The 26,964-nt window shown below is 36.9% G+C and overlaps 1 protein-coding gene across 1 annotated transcript in view; it reads left to right on the top strand.

Annotated features, from left to right (window-relative positions):
• The window catches only part of LRP1B (LDL receptor related protein 1B), a 2,241,805-nt gene that overhangs the window by 1,351,258 nt on the left and 863,583 nt on the right, over positions 1 to 26,964 (top strand). The window contains exons 19-20 of the mRNA XM_088842364.1: positions 14,727 to 14,807; positions 18,538 to 18,699. Coding sequence (XP_088698490.1) covers positions 14,727 to 14,807; positions 18,538 to 18,699 — 243 coding nt within the window. The remainder of the gene's footprint in view (positions 1 to 14,726; positions 14,808 to 18,537; positions 18,700 to 26,964) is intronic.

Genomic DNA, 26,964 nt, shown 5'->3' with positions numbered 1-26,964 from the left:
CAAGGAGATAAAACCAATCAATCCTAAAGGAAATCAATCCTGAATATTCATTGGAAGGATTGATGCTGAAGCTGTAGCTCCAATACTTTGACCACCTGATGCAAAGAACTGACTCATTGGAAAAGAGCCTAATGCTGGGAAAGATTGAAGGCAAGAGGAGAATGGGACGACAGAGAATGAGATGGTTGGATGGGATCACCAACTCAATGCACACGAGTTTGAGCAAGCTGTGGGGGTTGGTGATGAACGAGAAGACCTGGTGCGCTGCAGTCAACAGGGTCGCAAAGAGTCAGACATGACTGAACAACTGAACTGATGCATTTTGAAAGTTCAAGGCTCTAGTTTTCATTTCTAAATGTTCTATTTGATTATTTTTCAAGTCCCCCTACTTTTTTTCTCAGAATATCTCAGAATGACTTTACATTTGAACAATATGTCTTTCTCCTTTAATTAAATTTTTACTTCACTATTTCATAGTACCTATCATATTTCAATCTCATTTCTGTCAGATATTTTTAAAATATGTGTAGAGCTTGTAGATATATTTCTACCATTTGCTGCATCTGCTGAATTTCTCTCACCAGATTTTTTTCTTTCACCTTTTAAATTTTTGTTTTACTTCTTGTGATTTTTGAAGTTTGAGACTTTTTTTTTTTTTGGCACTATGGAAGTCCTTAAGACTTGTCTTCAGATCGCTGCATTAAACACCCTGAGAATTCTTGGAAATGTTATGTGCCCTGGATTAATTTTTACCTTGAGTTATTAAGCTTGAGGTTTCCTGAACTGTAGAAACTAAAACTTATGATATAGTCTCCATACATGTACAGGGAAGACTATATAATTTTTCACTTACAGTCCAAGCTAAGACATCTCCTTGTCCTGAGAGGAATGTCATCTCATGCACCCTTCTGCAGCATTTTAACCTCTGTGACTGGGTCTACACTGGGAATTTAATTACCACCTACACTGGGTCTTTGTGGAATTAAAGAATTATCACCCATGTAAAGCTGACGTTAATCCTCAAGCATGCAGATTATAATTCTTCTATTTGATTATGATTCTCATTCTTCTGTTGTGTTTCCAAGCAAAGTCACACACACACACACACACACACTCCCAGCAGTTATAGTTCACTAGCTGATCTAGTTTTCTGTACCATTCTCATTTCTGGGCTCTGAAAATTTGTATTATTTTTTTACACATTCACCTATGTGTTAAAATGTTTGGTTGCTACTTTAGCATTTCTCTTATGTCTGCCACATTGCCAGAACTATTCAATATTTCTTTTCTTGTTCTCAGTCTCATTCTTTATATACTCCCTGGGTGTCCCTTTAACTTCCAAGTCTTTATTATATCAATGGTGATCATTTCTGAATCTGTCTCTCAAGCCTGTTTATAGCTCCTAAAATTCCACTATTTCTGTCTTATACCTTATTGCAGCCATTCTGAAATTCTTGCAGTTTCTCATATATTTTATGTACTCTGACTTCTGGGCCTTCAGAAATGCCATCTTTCTGGAATATTCTAAAAGCACCCCTTTCCCTCCTGTTTATCTGATTTAACCTGAACCTATTATTTGTATCTACTTGTACATCACTCCTCTGGGGAACCATATCTAAGATTAGATGTTTCTGTTGTGTGTTGAAATAATACCTGGTACTGCCCATATCATAGCACTTACAGAGATTTATTAAGTCGCTTAATTAAATTACAAATGTTTTTCCTACCAGATTGTAAGTACTCTGAGAAAAGAAAATGCTGAATTTGTATTCCTAGTGCCTAGTACTATTTGATTCATTCATCCATTCATTCTTTCTGGGTGATATAACTCTAAGGTCTAGAACTCTATCTCATACAAAGTGTTTAGTAAAATATCATGAATGAGTAAAAGCTTTCGCAGTAGTTTTCTACTCTGTTTCATAGAATAGGAACCAGATATCAGAGGTGTTAAGTAACTGCCCAATGTCACATGTTAATTAGTGACAATATCAGAATTTAAACTCAGGATTCACTTGCCTGTAATGTTTATGTTCTTTATACTTGGCATTATATGTGAGATATAAATGAGGATTTTATGTAACAATGAAAGAGCAGTAAAAAAAGACAATTTGTGGCACCCTATTCTCTTATAATTTTTTCTAAAGTGTTATTTATTGGATCTTTTGAAATTTGTCCTATCAAATTACCAATTCTCTGGAGCCACAACTAGTATTGGTATATAGAAATGTTGTGTATTTTCTCAGAGGATATGGTCCTACAATCGCTATAATTTTAAAAAGTATAATTTCCATAACTATAATTATAAGCATTAGAGTAGATAAAAATTAGGATTGGAGTATAAACAGAAGACATAAACCACAGAAAGAAGAATCAACTTTTCATATCTTTCCCCCAATGTTTTTATGCTATGATTCTTTTAAGAACATAGGTATAATCAGAATGGTAAGGTGAAAAATAATTTAATTTTGGAATCAAATAAGCATTAGGAGTTTACGCTGACACTAGTTGGTAATGAGTGTGTCCTCAGGCAAGTCATACTGTTTTCTTCTGAAAATTTGGGTTGGTGATGACAATTGCAGAGCTGTTGAGTAGAGTGTAAGTAATGTGTTAAAGTGGCCTGCCTAGTGCCTCTTCTCAATAAATAATAATGTATAATGTATTATAGTCATCATATATAGATTAACATCAGGGCTTCCCTAAGTGGCTCAGATGATAAAGAATATGCCTGCCATGCTGGAAGCCTGGGTTCAATCACTAGGTCAGGAAGATGCCCTGGAGAAGGGAATGGCTTCCTACTCCAGTATTCTTGCCTGGAGAATTCCATGGGCTATAGTCCATGGCATCACAAAGATTCAGACATGACTGAGAAATTAACACTTTCTAACCATGGACTCCTATATTATTCTTACCTTGTCATTATTTTAACTTGAATCTTCTATGAATTTTTCACACACTTAGTCATAGACAAATTCATATATATATATATGATATAGGATATATGTGTGTATATATATCCATATATATATATATATATAGGATATATAATACATGCTCTCAAATGAACCTGTAATAACTGTATTTTGAGACTTCAATAGTAAATTATTTAGAAATATTTATATGGGGAACAAAAAGGAGGAATAAGTAGGACAATTCCTAGGTTAGTGACAGGAGAGAAATGTAAATTTCATCTGAAATCTACCTCACTGGGAAACATCTGTCTGAGCTGTGTATACTGGATAAATATAAGTACCATACTAACCATGATTACCCTTGAGAGAAAGAGAAAATTATTGCCACTTACACAATAGCATACATATAACCTGGCAATAAATTTTAGGTGAAAAATATAATGGATAAATTGAGCATACCACCTGAAACAATAGAAGATTTTTTAACAGCCCATTAATCCAGATTATATATTCTATGAGGTTGAAGTAACTATAGAAATAAAATATAGTTTTCTTTTCTGTGCTGTAATTTCAACATGTTAAAATGTAAGCCACTTTGGTTTAATGTTTTTCTTTTTCAGAGTTAATCAGGTAGTCTTTCTAAGAGTCCTGTAATTTATATCTCAAGGGAGATCCAAAGTCAAATAATACTTATGCAAAGTCAAGAAAGAAATGTGTAACATTTAAGACTTTATCAAATGCAATAATTCGTAATGATATTTTAACAGAAGAAGTATCCAGAAACAAAATAAAATATGAGGTTCTATTTTCTATTTTAAAAGTAATACTGATATTGAAGGACAGGGAAAATGTCAGATTTGTCTTTTAAAATTTATTTTTAGGGGGAAAATGTATATTGTCATTGTGCCTCATTTCTTATCACCATCAGATGCTAATTATAGGACACCGAGCTGTGAAAGCAGTGTTTTACAACATTAGTGAAAAATGGGAGGTGACCTACATTGTATTAAAATTTTTCTGATGAAAGTCTTTCTAAAATGTTTTGTACAGTTGACTGCATTATTAGGCAGAGAAAAGCCCAAGATAATTTAAGCGTTTCTTTATTTATTAGTTCTTTCATTTTTCTGAAATTCAGTTACTGTGTTTTATTGGAATACTGTGATAATCCTAGGAATTATTCAGGTGAGAATCCCTATTTGTTTACATTAAATTATTTTAGAGTGTCGTACATTACCAGATGACATTTCTTCTGACTTCTTAACCTTATGGACGTAAGGGACCCAGGATAGCATGTTACAAACCAAGAGTCTGTGACTAGAGAGGCTGTGTGATTTACCAATAAGAAAACAAAAATTAATCATTAGTAACTTTACTTTTTCCAAGTGTCCATTAAATTAATACCTTTATTTTTTTTAATGAGTTACCCTATGCTTTCTTCTACTTCCCACCTTTTTCTTTGTGGAATTTACCTATTGGTCCTATAAACTCAGTCATAATTGCAAGAGAGATGATGTAACCAAATATTATATAAGTAATAAATCAGAAAGGAAGTGTAATTGTTTAAGAACACATGTGCACTATATGCAAATGTTGATATAAAGCAAATAGACTCGCAGATATTTCTCCAGGAAAGATGAGTTTCTTCGGAATCAAAGGAGTATTGCAATTCAGGATCTGCAACCATGGTGAGCCACATGCAAAGCCACACAAGAGAAGGAGAACTCTTAAAGAGGGGAAAAGGAAGCTTGCAGGGCTATAAAAACAGAATCCGTGACTTTTCATTGTCAGGAAACAAAAGGAGTCTTTTTTTTTCCTTTTGGGCTCAGCTATCATCCTAGGGTATGAGAACTCCCCCTTCTTATCTCCCAAATCTACTTAACTGAGATTCTTATTTATTAATTTCTTACACATATACATATATTTACTGTGAGAATAAAAGGCATGACTCATTTTCTTTGTGAAAATATATTGAATTTTCAATTATTTTACTCATTTTGCAAGTTTTTACCTGTTGGAAACTAATTTCCAGATGCTTTTTTTGGCTGCTTTTTAAACTTAGAATCTAAGAACTGGATAGAATCTTAAAGGTCACAGGGAAATTTTCTCAACTGACGGTGTATCTCATTTAATTGTGTTTTGCTTTATTCCACTTTCCATATACATTTTTTTACAAATTGAAAACTTGTGGGAGCCTTGTGCTGTCAGATGATAGCATTTTTAGCAATATTTATTAATTAAGGTATGTATGTTTTCTAGACATAATGTTGCACAAGTATAATGTGAATATAACCTTTATGTGCATCAAAAATTAAAGTATTTATGTGACTCACTTTATTGAAAATGCAGGGTTTTTTTTATGTTTTCTGAGACCAAGCCTGCAATATATCTGATGTATGTCTGTATGCCAAATTTCAGAAGTTTCCAAATGCCTTGAGGGATTCATTTTTTCCTAATAAAATTTATGATGTTGGTTAATATATTTCAAACTTCATAGAAAAGAGATTTTAAAATGTAAATTAACCTATTATGCCTAAAGATGTAATATTATTTAAAAATTAATTGTCATCATATCTTACAGTCTGCACGTAGTTGGTTACTCTTTTTAACCATAACTTATATTCATACTTCATTTAAAGTCTCTATTCATGTCTACTCCACATCTTCTAAACATTAAACACTTATTTATCTAATGAAAAAAGCATATTTTTTACAGTATTCACGTTGATCCTTTAAAGATAACGGTTTTCATCATTTTGTCAGATTAAAAAATCTTTTTTAGAAATAGTGATTAAATTATGCTTTGGGCATTTTCATTTCTCTTTTGAGTACTTTCTCATATGTCAGAATATCTGTTTGGTTGCTTTGTAGATGACTTTTGATATAGTCTTTTATCTCTGTGTATCAGTTATTGCTTCCTTTTTACTACTTTTCTTTCTTTTTTTTTGGCTGAGCCACATGGCATGTGGGATCTTAGCTCTCAGATCAGGGGTTGAACCTGTGCCCCCTGCATTGGAAGGTAGAGAATTAAACACAGGATCTGCCTCCTTTTAACTTCTATCTTGAATTGTATTTAGGCTCTGATCATGTTTTTCAGTTTAAAAAAATGGCACTTATTCTAAAATTCATATCTCAATATATGGCTTTGGTAATCATGAAATTTAGTAAAAATTTGTTCACTTTTATACTTTCCATTTTAAGCATTATGCCAGTACCACAGATGGATATTCAAAGGTAAATTCACACAAAAAAATTGCGTGTCAGTACTGAGAACTGATACTCAGTACTCAAAGGTAAATTCACACAAATAAATTGCTTTTATGCAATTTCTTAAGTAAAGAAGCAAGTACTTAAGGATCCATGTTAACAAGATCTATTAGGAAGCCACCACTGTCCCTACATGTTATTTAATAAATGATAGCAATTTATATTGTCACTGGATAGTTTACCAGTATTAAACATGGCTTTCATTTGTAGTCTGTATCACTGCTGATCTCCCTGGCTGTCTCTCTTTTCTTAGTTCTAGCTACATAATAGAGTCCAGTCTCCAAAACTCATCATTTCATCATTTTAAGAACAAGGATGAATATTTTAGCCTCTGATTTCGATGTAAAATATTATTTCTTGGATAATATACAAAAAAGGCCTTTGATATGACCATGCAAAATTAATTTGGTTGTATTTTGCTTCCCTAGTGGCTCAGACGGTAAAGCATCTATCTTCAATGCAGGAGACCTGGGTTCGATCTGTGGGTTGGGAAGATCCCCTGGAGAAGGAAATGGCAGCCCACTCCAGTATTCTTGCCTGGAAAATCCCATGGACCACGGAGCCTGGTAGGCTACCGTCCAGGGGGTTGCAAAGAGTCAGACACGACTGAGCGACTTTACTTTCACTTTTCACTCTTGCTTTTAATTCTAGTTACTAGTGATTTGCCAAAAACTACATGTTGACATAGACTTTTAATTTTAAAATGTCATGGTTTTTAAAGGAAAATGAAAAGTTTTATAGGAATTATAGCAATGTCATTTAAAATTCTCATTTCCTAAAGTATATTTTGTTAGTACTAAGAAAATGCTTGATGGCAACTTTTTAGAAGAATTACTACTGGAAGTACTTTGTGAAGTCCTCTTAAAAATCAAACAAACAAACAAAAAAACTCAGAGTAGGCCTGAAGGGGAAACCTGGGAAGCATGACTGCCAAAAAGCCCCAGGTCCCATAAAGAGAGCAAGGCCATATGGGGACCAATGGTAACCACCATTCAAATCTTCTTATAAATGGTGCAGTGTAGGGAACTGTTGGCCCAAGTGAGATGGCATGGTGGATGAGATCAGCCTTATCCAACAGGCCAGAGGGCATGATGGCAGAGGGTAGGTACAGGGGAAAAGACTCCCTGTGCATGTGTGAGATTGAGGATTCAGCTATTACCCACTAGAATGGGTACCTGGGTCAGGGCTGTGTTTAAAACCTTAAGGAAAAAGGTAAAAGTGTGACAAAATGATCAGGTAAATCTTTCTATAATGCACTTATGAATAAACTAAGAGTTGATAGTGCTGCAGATTATTAAAGAAATATCAAAATTCAAAATAATTGGTATTTTTGATATTATAGAATTATGAAATATTGGCTGGTATGTATGAAAACTTGTGAACAAAATACAAATGTATTGAAAGTATTTAGAGACTCATTTCTACTGGGCACAAAGAATTCTCTTTATATAATGAAGCAATTTATGAGAAATAACATAGCTTTCACATTTAAGATATATGGAAAACATGGGCAAAGTAACAATTTAAGTACATCCATGGATAATAAGTTAAAAAAAGGTGGGAATTTGGTAGTAGGATGTTATAGAAAGAGTGATGGATGGAGAGTTTGATGAACTGAATTCTGATAGCCTAATTTCCATTAAGGAGGTATATATAACCTTAGGCAAGCCTAACTTTCATGATTTCAGTTTCTTTAGGAGTAAAATAGCTTTATATAATCAAAATTTTTATTTCTTTGTTTTTCAAGCACAAAAATCTATTGTTCATGCATTTTTCTAAATTCCAGATGTAAAGCTATAGATAGATACAGAATTGTGTAGCTAGATAAGAGGTGAATAAGTTTGGCTGAAGGAATTTGGGCAACTTCAGTCCAACTCAGTCACATTGGTAGCTCTGAGACAAGTTAAAGAATAAAATGTGAAAATATTGATGGTCCCCCAGCCATCAGATGTAGGATATGATTCTAAGTCAGTTGTCTTAGAGAGAAAACCAAGTATTTGCCACAAAATGACTTTGGCTACTGCTGTCAGGGAACAGTAGTAAGGAATGTAGACCACAGATCTATCTCTGTGTCACTTTTTTCTGTCTTTACACCAGTGAGTTGATGGAGGTTTATTCATGCTTCTTTTTCTTTTTTCTAATGTCTATTAAATAAGTTGTGTGTGTGAGAATTTATGATTCCATGAATATTGTCTTGGGAGATAAAAGGTCTGATATTTAGTAAATTATGTCAACTCTACATGAATTACTTTCATTATATGAAACATTTTATCCTGGGAAATATTAGTAAGCTGCATTGAATTCTTGGATGAACTGTTTACAATCATCTTTTCTCTTATTATTACTACCTTTTTTCTTTCTTGTAATAAGTCCTGATTATCTGATCTTATTTTGACAAAATTGTCTGCTGAATTCACTAATCCTTTGAATTGACTGAGCATCTCTTTTTAGAATTGTTTCCTGTGCTAATTCTATGCTTTGCTTTTTCAATGTTTATTGTTATGGTTATGTTGTTGTAGTTACTTGTTAGTAAACAAGGTCTTTTGATTTCATTAAGTAAAATTTTATTTTGAAATCTTGTGTTTTGCTGTTGTTGATTTCCAGGGGATTTTTTTTTTTTAAATTTAGAATTCACACTTTCAAAAATCTATATAACTGTATTGTCAGGGGAGTGTGTAATTTCTTCAGTTCTGTCTCATCACAACAAAAATTTGAAGTGATGGATGAACTAGAATTACAGCCCTTGGATGGACCAGTGTTACAGCTCTGTGTTACAGCTCAGTTTAATTTAGAAAGTAAAGGAAAATACATCTTTGAGGCATGAGGGCAAGCTGACCCAAAAGATACAAAGAGAAGAGAGGCCTCTCTTTTTATATGTTTTCTCTCTTCCCCCAGAGCCTGCCCTATGTAAATTGGGCTAGCAAGGAGGGCTGTTTGTTTTGCCTGAGGTTCTCACTCTGGTCCTTGGAACTTCCTTTGTTCTATTTTCGAGGGCTTTTCACTTCCTTGTCTTTTAGCCACCACCATTTTGGACTCCTTTTTCCTATTCTTACTACCTAGCATTGTCACCTTAAGAGACGGAAGGCCCAATTTTTTGGGAATAGGGGCATCAAGGTTTCTCTAGCTACTTCCTGATGAACTGGGACAACAGTGAGGGACATTGGGCCTCCTCCTCTTGCTAGTCTCAAGCCTCAGAGTCCTTAGAGCGGTGTCCACATAAGGGTGAGTGATATTTTCATGGTTGGCTGTAGTTTTATATATCCTTGTTGATCTGGCACTGCATGGAGTACAACCCCTGTCTATTTTGGAGTACAACCCCTGACAAGCTGTGTTGGCTCTATAGAACTGTCCTGAGAAATCTTATCCCTAGAAACTTGATTTTTGGGGTGTTCATTAGAATGGCATTCATTTGTAGTTCTGAATATGTATCTGAGATTTCCAAGGGGCTCACAGGTGTATTGAGTGTCCTCTTCTGTTTTCTTCCATGGCTTGACACTTGAGTAGTGAATCCGGGAGTCACGTCCTGGTACCTTAACTGCTGTGGGGGTAGAAAGTATTACAGGGTAGGGGCCCTTCCATGTGGATTGAAATTGAGCTTTTTGGGATCCATCTTTCCAGACTTTAATTAAGACTTGAATCCCTGGAACATATAGTGGTGACTCCTTAGAATCTTTGGATCCTGGTTGACTCCCCACAAGTGTATATCCTATTGGAATTGCCCAATGGCCATGGTATAAGACTGGAGGGTCTGAGCCACTGGATCTAGGAAGAGGTCATTGACGTAAACAAAAGGTCTCCCATATAGCCTCTTATAAGGACTAAGACCAACCTGTTCCCTAGGGACAATATGAGTGTGGAGGAGAGCTATTGGTAAAGCCTCCTTCCATCCCAGGGAGGTCTCCTGGGTTATCATTTTTATTGCTGATTTTAAGAATTGGTTGACTCTTTCTACTTTTCCTGAAGACTGAGGCTTCCAGGCACAATGGAGATAATAAGTAATGCCCAATGCTTTAGAGACCCCTTGGGTGACCTTAGAAGCAAATTATGTCCCATTGTCACTTTATAATGACCTGGGCAGACCAAATCTTCATAGAGCGGTTTTTTTTTTTTACCACCTCCTCAGCCTTCTCAGTCTAGGTGGGAAAGCCTTCAATCCATTCTGTGAATATATCTATCATGACTAATAGGTATTTATACTCTTGAGAAACTGACATCTGTGTGAAGTCTATCTGCCAGTCCTCTCCTGGGTAGGTCCCACGTCGTTGGTCAGACTGGGCCAGCTGGGGTCTTCAAGCTTCTTGGGGGTTGTTTAATTGGCAGGTGGGACAAAAGAAGACCACTTGCCTTATAGTCGTTTGGAGGCCTGTTCCTCTGATGGACCTTTCTAGTAATCTTTGGAGGGCCTTTTCCCCTAAATGAGTGGTGGCATGTAAGGAGTTAACCAACTTCCGTTGGTGGTTCCTAAGCATAAAAAAGGAGTCCCTCCTTTTGGAACCACCCCATATCATCTTCTTGAAAGTCTTCACCCTTAGCTTTAAGAGTCTCACCTTCAGTGTATGAAGGAGTTTCTGGCAAATTAGTCTGTGGAACTAACCCTAACCCTATTAAGTCATTGCTGTGTAATGCTGCTCTCTTTGCTGCCTGATTGGCTGCTTGGTTCCTTCATGCCACTTCCGTGCTCCCTTTGTGGTGTTCTTTACAATGGGAGACTGAAACGTCAGCAGGCAGATATACCGTCTCCAAGAGCCTAAGGATTTGATCACCATGTTTGATTGGGGACATTTGGGTGGTCAAGTGGCCTCTTTCCTTCCAAACAGCCGCATGTTCATGTAGCACCAGAAAGGCATACTTGGCGTCAGTATAAACGCTACTCTTTTTCCTTTCCCCAGCTCTAAAGTTCGAGTCAGGGCTATGAGCTCAGCTAATAGGACTGAAGTACCTGGTGGCAAAAGTTTAGTCTCTGTGGCCTCAAAATTGAATTACTGGATATCCGGCTCTTCTTTTTCCATCTAAGACAAAGTGCTTCCATTAGTGTACAGAATTTCCTCAGGATTGGTCAGAGGATCTTCTGACAATCCCTCTCAGGATTTTGTCCAGTAGTCCAAGGTTTCTGCCACATCCAGTTGCACCCTTGGCTCCAGCCCTGTGATAGTTATCTGTGATAGGCGAGCTGGCTGGAGTGGGCCACTTCAGTCTTGTTGAACCATCATGAGGGAAGGCTTGGTGCTTGACCTTGAGGCTCTGGGTTCTCAAGGGCAGAGTGCCACCCAAAGTCCCAATTGATGGTATTTGTAGCAAGCCATTTTAGGAAACTTGGACTTGTCAGTCAGTCAGTCAGTCAGTTCAGTCGCTCAGTTGTGTCCGACTCTCCGCGACCCCATGAATTACAGCACGCCAGGCCTCCCTGTCCATCACCAACTCCCGGAATACACTCAAACCCATGTCCACAGAGTCAGTGATGCCATCCAGCCACCTCATTCTCTGTCATCCCCGTCTCCTCCCGCCCCCAACCTTTCCCAGCATCAGAGTCTTTTCCAGGGAGTCAACTCATCGCATGAGGTGGCCAAAATATTGGAGTTTCAGCTTTAGCATCAGTGAACATCCAGGATTGATCTCCTTTAGAATGGACTGGTTGGATCTCCTTGCAGTATAAGGGACTCTCAAGAGTCTTCTCCAACACCACAGTTCAAAAGCATCGATTCTTCGGCAGTCAGCTTTCTTCACAGTCCAACTCTCACATCCATACATGACCACGGGAAAAACCATAGCCTTGACTAGACGGACCTTGGTTGGCAAAGTCATGTCTCTGCTTTTTAATATACTATCAAGGTTGGTCATAACTTTCCTTCCAAGGAGTAAGCGTCTTTTAATTTCCTGGCTGCAATCAGCATCTGCAGTGATTCTGGAGCCCCAAAAAATAAAGTCTGACACTGTTTCCACTGTTTTTCCATCTATTTCCCATGAAGTGATATCACTTGCACACTTTCTGGCCCAATGCCCTGCCTGTCTATAGATTAGGCATTTACCTCATGCCTTGTCCTTCAAGGACTCAGGTTTTGCCGTAGGGCTTCCCTGGAGGGGCTAACTCCCAAAGTGGCAAACATTATCCCTGGAAGCCCAATTGTCCTTGAACGGATGCCAGCAGATGAACTTCCAGTAGGCATTGTGTGCCTGTCACTGCCCTAGTGGGTCCACTGAGAGATGGCTGTTGTTGCACATGTTGTAGGAAACATAGAAGATAAAGGCCTGAATATCTTGAGGGATTGGATATTATACAATATTTCCCTCCCAAGGGGTAGCTAATTTATGGTTGTCCCAAGGGCATAACATAAACCTGATTAAAATCAAATGGGTCCATGATGACAAGTCAAATTCTAATAAAGCTTGATCCCCAATCCACAAGCTAAATGACACACCCAGAGGTGGCAGGACAGTTCCAAGGCACTGTCAAAAGACAGAGGAGTGGTTGGTTCCCCAATGGTTAGGAGATCCTCCCACTCATTAGCATATGAATTCACCTAGCTGGCAACAAATAGCCACACCACATTCTATGGCCACTGCCCTCTCGTCTGTGATGGCCCACACCCTGTGGAGTGTGATTCTCTGAATAGGAACAAATCCACCTCTTACCTATCTTTGTGTCTCTAACTGAATTTTTGCAATGAGACATCAGATCCTGAGCTTCATTAGGTCCTGAAGCCAGGCACAATGGGTTTTGGCTAGGCTCAAGTCCTGGGAGAGAAGAGCTGAAGGACAGGTGGAAAAAAGCAGTGGGCAAAAAAACGCTGAAGAATCCTCTTTATAACCTGCCAGAAAATCAGCTCAATACCTGACCTGTGCTAACAGTTTTCATTTGCCTGATCCTTGGCACAAAAGAAGATTATGGACAGAAGAACACCCACCTGCTTGGGCAATGGCTACTGGGGCCCCGCAGATAGTGGAGTCTTTAGGACACACTGAGGAGAAGCGCATGCCAGAGTCCCTCAGTTGCACCCGCTGCTGCTCATCTGTCAGTGGGGGGTTTGAAGAAACGAGAGACTGTAAAGGAATTAAGGTTTTGTTAGGCATATGTCCTTTTAGCCATAGGAGTGAGGACCTCCTACCTTAACCGGAGGTCTTCTGGAATCTGAGACTGAGCTGCATGAGCTTTCTGCTGAGTTTGTTTTTCACTGTCCTGGTTTCCAGTATGCTGGGCTTCTTTTCACTTCCCCTATGCTGGGTTTTCTTCCTGTTCAGCTTCTGCCACGGGAGCTTCTTTCGCAAAGTTGGACTCCTGGTGTGCATGGCCTCTTCCTCATGGAGGTGAGAAGAAGTTGTTTCAGCCGGATTAAATCTGACAAATGGCACCATAGATGTCAGGGGAATGTGTAATTTCCCCGGTTCTGTTTTGTCACAACAAAAATTTGAAGCGACATACAGACCAGCATTACAGCCCTTAGTCAGGCCAGTGTTACAGCTCCATGTTACAGCCCCATTTTATTTAGAAAGTAAAAGAAAATACATCCTTGAGGCACGAGACCCAAAAGATGTTAAGAGAAGAGAGGCCCCTCTTTTTATATATTTTCTCTCCTCCCCCTGAGCCTGCCCTATGTAAATTGGGCTAGCCAGGAGGGCTGTTTGTTTTACCTGAGGCTTTCACTCTGGTCCTTGGACCTTCCTTTGTTCTATTTTTGCAGGCTTTTCCCTTCCTTGTCTTTTAGCCACTACCATTTTGGACTTCTTTTTCCTATTCTAACTACCTAACATGTATGATAGCAAATAAACTGAGTTTTTTATTTGTGTTTGTTTCCCTACTTTCAACTTAAGTATTGACATCATTCAGGCAAAGTTGGATTCAAATTTTCTACTTCAGTTCTCCATGTTCAGAAAAAGACGTGTAGCTTATCCCTTTTCCAGAGGATCTTACCAGTCCAAGAATCGAACCAGGGTCTCCTGCATTGCTGGCAGATTCTTTACCAGGGAAGCCCGCTCTAAAACACGTGTCACTTTGCAGCACAATAGTATAGAGCTCTATGCAGCTGTTCTTCACTGAGAGAAGGTTGAGTTCCTTGGTGTGGGGGAATTGACATCTTTTCATTTTTCTTGCAGTTTAATGAATCTAAACAGTCCTTCATCATGTGATTTCTTTGGCTTTTAGTCACTGAAATGTAATCCTATAAAAGATACTAAAATTATGCATATCCTGTGTCCTCAAATAGTTCCTGTCACTTTATTTGCTTATCTGATGTTTCCTCTGTGGATTGTGTGGAAGAGAGGGGTAGAGTTCTGATCACATTAGCAAATAGGAAACAAATGAAGTCAAACACAATAACACATTAATATAATGATAGAACTGAGTGAAGAAAAGTAAGAAGTTTGCAAAGTCCAGCATTTTTTGGACACAGGATATGCATACTTTAAATAACTTTTGAAGGTGTATATTTCTGTGACTAAAATAAAGGAAAATCACTTGATGAAGGACTGTTTAGATTCATTATACTGCAAGAAAAATGAAGAGATGTCAAACATAATCAGTAACATCTTTCCTATTGGATGTTTTTATATCTTTCACAGAATTCCCAACTTGTGAACCACTAACTCAGTTTATATGCAAAAGTGGAAGATGCATTAGCAGCAAGTGGCACTGCGACTCTGGCAAGTACCAAATGTTCGCTAGACGGCACTGATTTGATTGGAGGCCTGGCTGTCTGTGCAGCCTCACCTCTTTCAGAGGCGGTTTGTAAGAGAAATTTGCCAAGTCCAGCAAAATGGCTGAGACAAGTGGTGAGAGGGCAGCTGGCCTGTCAACGGGGATTAGCATTAAGGACAATGGAGCTCAATAGCCGTCCCTTGGGGCTATCTATGATGGGGATTTGTTTTCAGATATTATGCTGGATCTAGTCTAAGTCTACAAACAAGACATTAAGGGAACAATTGAGGAAATATCCAGGACAATTCAGGTTCCCCAAAGCATCGGTGTAAAATGCTCTGTAATGTCAGGATAGAGTAGTTTATAAATTAATATGGAAGAGCCAGATGATCTCAACTCTGTCAACTTGGCTTTTTATGTACAAATTATATTTTTTCTTCACTCAGTTCTATCATTATGTTAAATTATGCCAAAAAGAGGTAAATGAATTATACATAAATTGATGCAACCTCAGCCATTGATTTTAATTTAATCTGTTTTCACTTCACATTCCTCTTGCTTCGCTCCTGCAGCAATTGTTAATACAGAATATAAATCATTGCTAATGATAACGTACAAACAATTTCCTGATATAAATACATACTTAAGAACCAGTGGTAAGGGTACACAGTGAGCCCTCATGTGAGAGAATGGAAAAAAGGGATCTGAATGAAAGATAGTTATAAACACTAGGGCATAGAGGTTATAGGCCTAAATAGTAATTTAGATAGTAAATAGTAAATAGATACTAAATAGTAAAATTGGTAGAACTAATAGATTACTTAGTTAATAGATTAATTAGATTAAGTTCAGTTCAGTTCAGTCACTCAGTCATGTCCCACTCTCCGCGACCCCATGAATCACAGCACACCAGGCCTCCCTGTCCATCACCAACTCCCGGAGTTCACTCAAACTCACGTCCACAGAGTCGGTGATGCCATCCAGCCATCTCATTCTTGGTCGTCCCCTTCTCCTCCTGCCCCCAACCTTTCCCAGCATCAGAGTCTTCTCAAGTGAGTCAACTCGTCGCATGAGGTGGCCAAAGTATTGGAGTTTCAGCTTTAGCATCAGTCCTTCCAATGAACACCCAGGATCGATCTCCCTTAGAATGGACTGGTTGGATCTCCTTGCAGTATAAGGGACTCTCAAGAGTCTTCTCCAACACCACAGTTCAAAAGCATCAATTCTTCGGTGATCAGCTTTCTTCACAGTCCAACTCTCACATCCATACATGACCACAGGAAAAACAATTGCCTTGACTAGACGGACCTTGGTTGGCAAAGTAATGTCTCTGCTTTTTAATATACTATCAAGGTTGGTCATAACTTTCCTACCAAAGAGTAAGCGTCTTTTAATTTCATGGCTGCAGTCAGCATCTGCAGTAATTTTGGAGCCCAAAAAATAAAGTCTGACACTGTTTCCACTGTTTTTCCATCTATCTCCCATGAAGTGATGGGACCAGATGCCATGATCTTTGTTTTCTGAATGTTGAGCTTCAAGCCAACCTTTTCACTCTCCTCTTTCACTTTCATCAAGAGGCTTTTGAGTTCCTCTTCACTTTCTGCCATAAGGGTAGTGTCATCTGCATATCTGAGGTTATTGATATTTCTACCAGCAATCTTGATTCCAGCTCGTGCTTCTTCCAGCCCAGCGTTCCTCATGATGTACTCTGCATATAAGTTAAATAAGCAAGGTGACAATATACAGCCTTGACATACTCCTTTTCCTATTTGGAACCAGTCTGTTGTTCCATATACAGTTCTGACTGTTGCTTCCTGACCTGCATACAGGTTTCTCAAGAGGCAGGTCAGGTGGTCTGGTATTCCCATCTTTTTCAGAATTTTCCACAGTTTATTAGAAACCCTGGAGTAACAGGCAAATTTGGCCTTAGAGCACGGAATGAAGCAGGACAAAGGCTAATAGAGTTTTGTCAAGAGACTGCAATGGTCATAGCAAACACCTTCTTCCAACAACACAAGAGAAAACTCTACAGATGGACATCACCAGATGGTCAACACCGAAATCAGATTGATCATATTCTTTGCAGCCAAAGATGGAGAAGCTGTATACAGTTAGCAAAAACAAGACCAGGAGCTGACTGTGGCTCAGATCATGAACTGCTTATTGCTAAATTCAGACTGAAATTGAAGAAAGTAGGGAAAACCACTAGACCATTCAGATATGATCTAAATCAAATCCCTTATGAGTATACAGTGAAAGTGAGAAACAGATTTAAGGGACTAGATCTGATAGAGTGCCTGATGAACTCTGGACGGAGGTTTGTGACATTGTACAGGAGACAGGGACCAAGACCATCCCCATGGAAAAGAAATGCAAAAAAGTAAAATGGCTGTCTGAGGAGGCCTTACAAATAGCTGTGAAAAGAAGAGAAGCGAAGAGCAAAGGAAGAAAGGAAAGATATAGGCATCTGAATGCAGAGTTCCAAAGAATAGCAATGAGAGATAAGAAAGCCTTCCTCAGTGATCAATGCAGAGAAATAGAGGAAAACAACAGAATAAGAAAAACAAGAGATCTCTTCAAGAAAATTAGAGAGTCCAAGGGAACATTTCATGCAAAGATGGGCTCGATAAAGGACAGAAATGGTTTGGACCTAACAGAAGCAGAAGATATTAAGAAGAGATGGCAAGAATACACAGAAGAACTGTACAAAAAAGAGCTTCACGACCAAGATAGTCACGATAACGTGATCACTGACCTAGAGCCAGACATCTTGGAATGTGAAGTCAAGTGGGCCTTAGAAAGCATCACTACGAACAAAGCTAGTGGAGGTGATCAAATTCCAATTGAGCTATTTCAAATCCTGAAAGATGATGCTGTGAAAGTGCTGCACTCAATATGCCAGCAAGTTTGGAAAACTCAGCAGTGGCCACAGGACTGGAAAAGGTCAGTCTTCATTCCAATCCCAAAGAAAGGGAATGCCAAAGAATGGTCAAACTACCGCACAATTGCACTCATCTCACATGCTAGAAAAGTCATGCTCAAAATTCTCGTATCCAGGCTTCAGCAATATGTGAACCGTGAAACTTCAGATGTTCAAGCAGGTTTTAGAAAAGGCAGAGGCACCTGAGATCAAATTACCAATATCTGCTGGATCATGGAGAAAGCAAGAGAGTTCCATAAAAACATCTATTTCTGCTTCATTGACTATGCCAAAGCCTTTGACTGTGTGGATCACAATAAACTGTGGAAAGTTAGATTAAGTAGATTAGATTAATTAAGTAAGTAGATTAAGTAGATTAAGATTAAATAGATTACTTAAAATAGATACTAAATAGTAAAATAGATATAACAATAATCATATCACAAGCTGTATCATTTCAGGAAATTCCTACAATCACCATTGTCTTCCCCAATTCATAATTATTGCATGTTGTATAGTTTAATCCAGTCAGTGGTTAGTCATTTCTGAGTAAAATAGAAATTAAGCTTCAAAATCCAAAGTGAAGGATGTTTTCCCCTTGAGTTTATTAGTTGGCATTCAATCAGAAACAAAGCATTACAAAAATGAAAATATTTTTCCGACTGTTCATGGGAAATGTTGATGATTGATTTATCATTCCTTTTGTCAATAACAGAAGAAATCACTCAGTACCAAAAAGAAATGTTAAGTATTTCATAAAAAAACATTTCTCCATGGATCATTTTTCACCACCTGGTTGTTGATGCTTCTTCCAGATGATGACTGTGGAGATGGGAGTGATGAGGTTGGCTGTGTACATTCCTGCTTTGATAACCAGTTCAGTTGTTCCAGTGGCAGATGTATCCCAGACCATTGGGCCTGTGATGGTGACAATGACTGTGGAGACTTCAGTGATGAAATCAATTGTACCAGAGAAGGTTAGTAATTTTGTGAATCAATATCAATTTTAAATTGACATATAATGTTTGGAGTATTTTAGAGTGAAATCACAGAAAAATAAATTTCTCATCATATAAAAAAGTGTAAGTGGAACTGTATAAAATAATTTTTTGATCTCTTTTTTCTTTCTTTTCCCTGTCTTAATTCTTTCTTATCCTTTGACACCTTCTTCTGTGATCTTTAATTTCTATTTCATTAGATGCTTTACTTTAATTTGATGCTTTATTTACTACTCTTTTAATCCCCTCCAACTTCTAAATTGACGAAACCCCAAGCCCATTCCCGAAGGGGGGAAAAATAATTAAGAAAGGCATAATTTTCCTTTTATTTTCACATCAAATTTGTTTCCGAAGGGTGATAATCATCCCCTATTAAATGTTGAGGTATCCAACTGATTGACCTTTTGGAATGGAAGTAAAGAGAAGAAGGCGATCATGACCATGGCTCCTAACAAATCCATGGGCAACCTGATCTTGTTATTTGCAAGGTCTGTCTAGTCAAGGCAATGGTTTTTCCCGTGGTCATGTATGGATGTGAGAGTTGGACTGTGAAGAAAGCTGATCGCCAAAGAATCGATGCTTTTGAACTGTGGTGCTGGAGAAGACTCTTGAGAGTCCCTTATACTGCAAGGAGATCCAACCAGTCCATTCTAAAGGAGATCAATCCTGGATGTTCATTGGAGGGACTGATGCTAAAGCTGAAACTGCAATACTTTGGCCGCCTCATGCGACGAGTTGACTCACTGGAAAAGACTCTGATGCTGGGAAAGGTTGGGGGCTGGAGGAGAAGGGGACGACGGAGAATGAGATGGCTGGATGGCATCACTGACTCTGTGGACATGAGTTTGAGTGTACTCCGGGAGTTGGTGATGGACAGGGAGGCCTGGCGTGCTGTGATTCATGGGGTCGCGGAGAGTCGGACACGACTGAGCGACTGAACTGAACTGAACTGAACTCAGCAAAATTTGATCAGCCACAGGACATGTTCATGAATTAGAACTCATGTTGGAAATATCACATAAAAATTGTTAGCTGTCAAAAATCCATACAGCAATAACATTTTAACTAGAAGCTTTCTTTTTTGACTAAGAAATTAATTTTTTTTAATTCATTCTTTCGTTTATTCCAAAAATATTTATTGAGAACTTTTCACATGCCAGACTGTGCTTGTACCAAAAGATAGATTCAAGAATGAAAAAACATGGTCACTGTTCAGTTTTTAAAATCTAGCCTGCAAACAGACAACAACGTGTGATCATGAGAAATCATTTTCAAAGTGTTTTCCAAGGAGATTTATTTCTCTTCTGCAAATATTTGACAACCTATAAAACAAAATTTCTAAAGTATTTTCTTTGACATGAATTCCTTTTGTCTTTTTTTGTTTGTTTATCTTTCTTTGTCTCTGTCTTTCTCTGTCACTTTCTCTGTCTTTCTCTACTTCCTTAATTTCTCTCAATTGTAAGTACTGGAAACAGTGGCAGTTAGGGAAATTATCTACATAATACTAGGTTCTTAAAGGAATAAACCTTTTTGGTGAATTGCCTAAGTGATTTTATTAAAAGAGATATTGTCTTATTTTGATTCTCCCTGTATGGCCTGGATTATAATAGTCAAGGCATGATACAAATATGTCACATAAGAGCCATGAAGCAATGAAATACAGGTACTCATGGCCAGTGGTCTTGACATGATCCATGTATTTCCTGACAGAGGACAACCCAGAAGCTATAATGAAAACAGAAAGTGACTAAGAAAATTTTTGTAACAGTGTCTTATCAAATTTAACATGAACATATTTGAATTTAATTTTGCTTTAAAATCGAAAGGAAGTATAAATCTCCAGCCACCCACCCCCGCCCTTTATCTCTATCTCATTCTTGTCTCTTTTTCCTCTCTCACTTTAGTTGATCCACTAGTACATATGAACTAGAACTTTTTGCTTATCACTAATCTAGAGTGGAAAAAGGAAAGATATACAAAAGATATTTTTCCTCTTTTTCTTTGTATATTTGAAACATTCATCTGGGGTGTGGTTAACATTTCATTACTAAAATTGGACTTTGAATGCATACTACATTTTCCCTCACCTCACAGATGTCTCTTTAGGCTCCTTATGAGGTGTACATCTGTGGCCTGCTGGCACTGCCCCATGATGTGCTATGAAAGATAAATTGCCCCGATGTTAATTTGCTTTCATCTCAGAAGTGAGATTCCATCCCTCTTTTCTGTGTGTATGTATCTCTAAGCTAAAATGATCATTGCACATTAAAATATTTTGGAGAGATCGCTTTAGTTTTATGAGTATCCAAAGTGAGCAGTACATCCCCTTATAGGCTCTCTAGACAGTTATTTGGGTTTGGATTATAGAATCAATGCCTAGTTAATGTTAATGACTTTTATCTTTAGAACACTCCAATTTTGCTAATATATTATTATAAAGGAAATACTGTCAACGTGAATAACATGCGTTTCTTATATGATTACAGTAATACACTAAGGAAATGATTCAGATAATTCACATGATTCTTGGCCATGTTTCAACGAAAGAATGAGAAGAACTTCCTGAACTAATTTACATTTAACTGATTGTAAATTGTACTAAGATTCTCTTGTCAAAAATTCTACTTGGTGAATACAGATTGCAGGCATTGAGGACAGGCAACATTTTGGGATGACTTTCATGTAAGACAATCCAGAATATTTCAAAGGACATTTAAATATTTTTATCCATCATTATTTTATATATTTTGATATGGAAGTTGTAAAATAACCATGACATGTAGAATTGTTAGCACTGATCAGGAAGGCCATTTTGCACATGGAGGATTTGTGGGGCCATTGCCAAGGTAAAATAGAATTTTGATGCAATTAGTCATATAATTCAGTCCCAGAACCTGCTGTGGAAGAAAAGAGTAGGGGATTCTGGCTTGAGTTTCAGGACTGGCTGTCAAAACTGATCAAATTCACCATATAATTGCTCAGCACTTTGCTTTACACTGCCTGTGTAAGCAGAGCAATTGATGCAGTTTCTCTCAACTCAAACTGTTTTCAAAAGGACAGAAAATACTCTTGAGTTAGACTTTAATAGTGAAGGAGCAGGAGATACCAGTAGATGAACATTCCATATATAATCTCTATTTTAGCAAATTCCTGAGTTTAAGTTCAATTCATATTCTGATACCACTTTCAAGAAAATAATTTCTATAGTGATGGTTATTGTTTATCATTAGTATGATTAATATATGGGAAAAGTGTTAATGTCTGGTCCTCTCTGAGATTAATGTTCACTCATCTCTTTCTTCCTTCACATTTGCTGCTCTTTTCCTCTCTTCCAAACTCCCTGGGGGGCTTCCCAGATGGTGCTAGTGGTAAAGAATTTGCCTGCCAATGCAGGAGACATGGGTTCAATCCCTAGTTTAGAAGATCCCCTGGAGAAGGAAATGGCAACCCACTCCAGTATTCTTGCCTGGAAAAATTCTATGGACAACCTGATGGGCTATAGTCCATGGAATTGCAAAGAATCAGACATGACTGAATGACTGAGCACACAGGAAAGAAAATACACGTCTTTACAAATCACTGTCCAGGAATACACACACAGTCTACAAGCTTAAGTAGAAAAAAACAATCCATAACACATAGATTCCTTCCTTTGTTTCAATGCTTGTTTGTCATTGATTTAGCACTGGTTTCTTTTTGATTCTGAATCCTTTGATTGGTACATATATCTATGATTACCTTTTTGTAGCTACTGGGTAGCTACAAAATAGTTTTTCCAAGTGGAGACATAAGTGAAGCAGGGTCTTCAAAGAATTTGTTATGATAGAACTTTCTAGAGGCTCAATCCTGGCCATTTATTAAGTATTGAAAGGTTTTTGTTAAAAAATGGTTTTACCTGCAAATATTTCAAGAATAAAGGTAAAATGAGAATTTCATCTTTTTCTTGCAAGTCATTACCTCTCTGGCTGTATCATTTTAAGAGAGAGACAGACACTGGACATGTCACATCTATAAAATACCAAACTGTAGTTTTAATCTTATATCATTGTTGACATTTTAATTCATTTGAGTTACGTAAACTTTCATTCTTACACCCTTTCTAGAAATTGTCTCAAGCATATTTCACACAGGGAATAAGGTGTTTCTAAAGTTAATATAGGAAAATTATGCAGTTTCTAGATAGTTATTCTTCCAGGTCAGTTGTTATAACAAATATAATATGTGATTTCAGCATGTACTTAATGGAGAAGGGAATAGGTTTTCTCTAGAATAGTTTTGCCTAAATTTTGTAATTTCTTCAAAATGGAACCTAAATATCCGTCAAATATCTGGATTTTTCTTTATTTGAGGAAGCCTTTGACACTGATTTATGGTCATTGTTCTTTAATGCCTTCTGTTTGGCTGTATAAAAAGGAAATATTTACTAGCTGCTGCATTATGTGAATGAACTGAGTAATGCTGGAATGTATGATCATTATTTACATCACAAATACAAATTAGATGCAAATTTATGGTTTAGTCTGTATTGACCTTCAATTTTGATTTATTATAGTCTTTATTTATTTATTATAAACATTCTTTAACAAGTTCCAAAATCCATTAGTGAGCAGAGCATAAAATATTCTTAGTGTATATACTCACACATACTTCTATTCTTTTGCTTTAGCTGTTTTGTGTATGTTCTTTTGCTTCAACTGTTTTAACTTTGTTTCTGCTTTGGAAACTTCCTTTTCTTTTGAGCTTCATCATCATTCATTCATTCATGCATTTATTCATTTACCTCATTATATTCTTGTTCCCAGTTGAAGGAGGGAACAAAGGAATTGTATCTTTGTAGTTTCATAGTCAAGTGCATTAATTGACATATAGTGAGTGTTCATTAAATAATTATTGAGTGAAAGAATCTTTTTCTACCACAAAAATCAGTTATATCTCAGAATCAACCCTTATGTGTTTCTTCTTACACATCTAGTAATTTCTTCTGTTTCCTCATCCTAGAGTTTATTTCCATGATGTTATGCAAGGCTAGGTGCACGGATCTAATCATATACCTTTCCTTAATATAGTGTAGCCACTTTCATTTATCCCATAAATCTTGGCAATTTTAGCCCAGGATTTGAATAAAATAAAATAGATAGGATGTTTTCCTTATCTTTTTTTATTTTTTACTTCTTTTTTTATGTCCTTTATGTCCAATACATAGTAAGTTTCAGAAAGACAAGGAAAGTTTAAGTCTGTTTTGTATATATAATTTAACAGTGAGTGCCAGTGAGGAGATTCCATTATGATAATATGTGGTCAAGGGGAGGAGTTAATCCATGTTGGCCTCCCACATATTGTCAGACACTCTTATGTTTGTTATTCCATTTAATGCTCAGAATAAGGCTTATTCAGAGAGGTTAAGACACTTTCCTAGGATTACCCAACTGGAGTTTCAGGGTGTCACAGTTGGAATTTCAAAGGCTGACTGCTCTTTATCCCTGTGTCTAGCTGTCTGCTTCTGCAGCTATAGAGTATAACTCTTTTTTTCGAACCCTCTATGAAGTAACATCTGTATGATCCCCAAATAATACTTTCCTTGTCTTTCTGAAACTTACTATGTATTGGACATAAAGGACATTAAAAAAAGAAGTAAAAAAATAATAAAATATAAGGAAAACATCCTATCTATTTTATTTTATTCAAATCCTGGGCTAAAATTGCCAAGATTTATGGGATAAATGAAAGTGGCTACACTATATTAAGGAAAGGTAAATGATTAGATCCATGCACCTAGCTTTGCATATCATCATGGAAATAAACTCTAGGATGAGGAAACAGAAGAAATTACTAGATGTATAAGACGAATAATTACTACCTTATTCTTAAGTGCATACTCATTATCACTTGATGAAAAGAGAGACCTTTCTACTTATTATAGGTCATTGCAATGAAATTTTCCAAAAAACACTAGAAGGGACCTGGGCCATTACATGAAATCATCACAAGAAGTACAGTTGTCTTTTTTTGTCTGTTTGTTTCTAGTCTCCATCCCCCGCACTCCCCCACCCTCCTCCCCACAGTTCTCCTTGATAGAGTGGATTCTGGAACTTTGTCATTGAAATAGCTGTGGACATTCCAATACAGTGTTTTCAGTCACCCAAGACTAGGTTTCTCTGCCTTAAAAGTTTTACCTCATAGACTCAAAAATTCTAACAAGCTGAAAGAAAATGAAAAGATCAGTTTTGTTGTGCAGATGAGAAAAGAAAATTCAGCTAGATAAAATCATCTGTATGTGTATATAGCAATAACAAAAACTGATGCTACTTCCATGAAGAAGCTAATAATCTTTTTTTTTTTTTTAGAAGCTAATAATGTTCTAAGTTAGAAATGTTGAAATTGAGTCCTTTGATACATAAAGACATTTTCAGGAGAGATTTTTGAATTCAAATGATTATGTCAAGTTCTTAGTGGAAAATCCAGAAAGTTCTGGCAGTTCTGCCAACCAAAAAGCCATGATATCCTGTCTGGGAGATTGAATCCTCTCAGAGCACAGCAGGTATCAAACTTGATATTTAGCTAAAGACTTTGGGTTACTCATTTAAGCATAGAGAGAATGGAAATTAAAACCAACATCTTTTGACTTCTTGTCTACATCAAATGCATAGTAAGTTTCAGAAATATAAAAAAAGGTTTCTCTGCCACGATTTAATCTTAAACACATAGGAAATAAAGTATCAGTAAATACTGTACACAGTCATCTGTCTTGTTTTTCTTTCATGAAAATATACTTCAATTCACTTTTACTAGAACACACAATCAAAAAGAATTGCTATTATTTCTCAGGCACTGAGCTTTGCTGACAATTAAGTATTGGATTTGAATTTGGGGATGATAAAATTATGTTATGGATTTAGCAGATTCATATAATCTTCTGTACTAATATTATTAACTACTCACTTTTAATGAAAATATGGATTGTTACCTGATAAAAATGCAATTAAAAGCAAATATAAATGTCATCTAGTTTTAGAGAGGTATAGTATCTGTTTTCCAGAGAAGGCAATGGCAAGCCACTCCAGTATTCTTGCCTAGAAAATCCCATGGATGGAGGAGCCTGGTAGACTGCAGTCCCTGGGGTAGCTAAGGGTCGGACACGACTGAGCGACTTCACTTTCACTTTTCACTTTCACACATTGGAGAAGGAAATGGCAACCCACTCCAGTGTTCTTGCCTGGAGAATCCCAGGGAGGGGGAAGCCTGGTGGGCTTCTGTCTATGGGGTTGCACAGAGTCGGACACGACTGAAGTGACGCAGCAGCAGTATCTGTTTTCAATGAGATACAACTTTTCTGGCTTAACTTTATTCTCTCACAGATTGATTTGTTTTGCTTAGAAACTGTTAACACTGAGATATCAAACAATGTTAATTATTAATGGATTTTATCCATAGGAAACCTCTTTTTTGTTTTCTAGGACAAAATAGCTCTTTAAAGGTCATTTTAACTTTAATACTATATACAACTTTTACATCAAAAACAAAGAAAACTCAAGACTTTTGAATCAATTAATAGCAAAGACTGTTTTGAGAATCTGTAATGTTCCTAGCAATGTGATTATCAAGAAAAGTAAAAGGAATCAGCTAAATATATTTTTAAAAAGAAAATCTTAGAAAAACATTATTCCTAAAAATGGAAAGAACCATTTATCTTCATTTTTACTCTTCAAAAAATTACTAACAGGTCTAAACTTATTCCTAGATAAATTTAGTTCCTGCATTAAGGCAATAATTATGTACTTTGACACTAAACAAAGTAACAACTCATTTTATTTTTGCTGAAATAATTAATAAAGTCAATAGGTAACAGGAAGACCTAATTTTAATGAAAAAAATTAGCCTGTTTCTAACTTTTTTAACAGAGCTGAACCATAAGGGCAAGAGTAAATTAATTTCCACAGCCTTTAAATTCTGCTTCCTTGTTCTTAAATTATGGTTAATGATCAGTGAATTGATAGGACTTGAGGAATTCAGCAGAAAACACACACACAAGTAAACAAACAGAAGAAAAGAGACAAAGGACATATATAATGTACAAAATAATTAATTCACCTCTCAATAACTGAGTTGTAGTCAAGCTTTTGTGAGACTAAAGTAAGCAATAGGATAAAAATTTGCCTTTTTCCCATAAAAATTAGTAGTTGGTAATTAGCTTCTTTCAGAATCTATGTGAACTGTCAGCTTTTATTGCTTTATTTATGTGATGCA

The sequence above is a fragment of the Moschus berezovskii genome, chromosome 2 (assembly GCF_049115385.1).
Source record: "Moschus berezovskii isolate FMDL1 chromosome 2, NW_MosBer_1.0, whole genome shotgun sequence".
Classification (NCBI taxonomy): Eukaryota; Metazoa; Chordata; class Mammalia; order Artiodactyla; family Moschidae; genus Moschus; species Moschus berezovskii.
The sequence above is the reverse complement of the archived record's forward strand: the minus strand, read 5'-3'. Positions and strand labels throughout refer to the sequence as shown.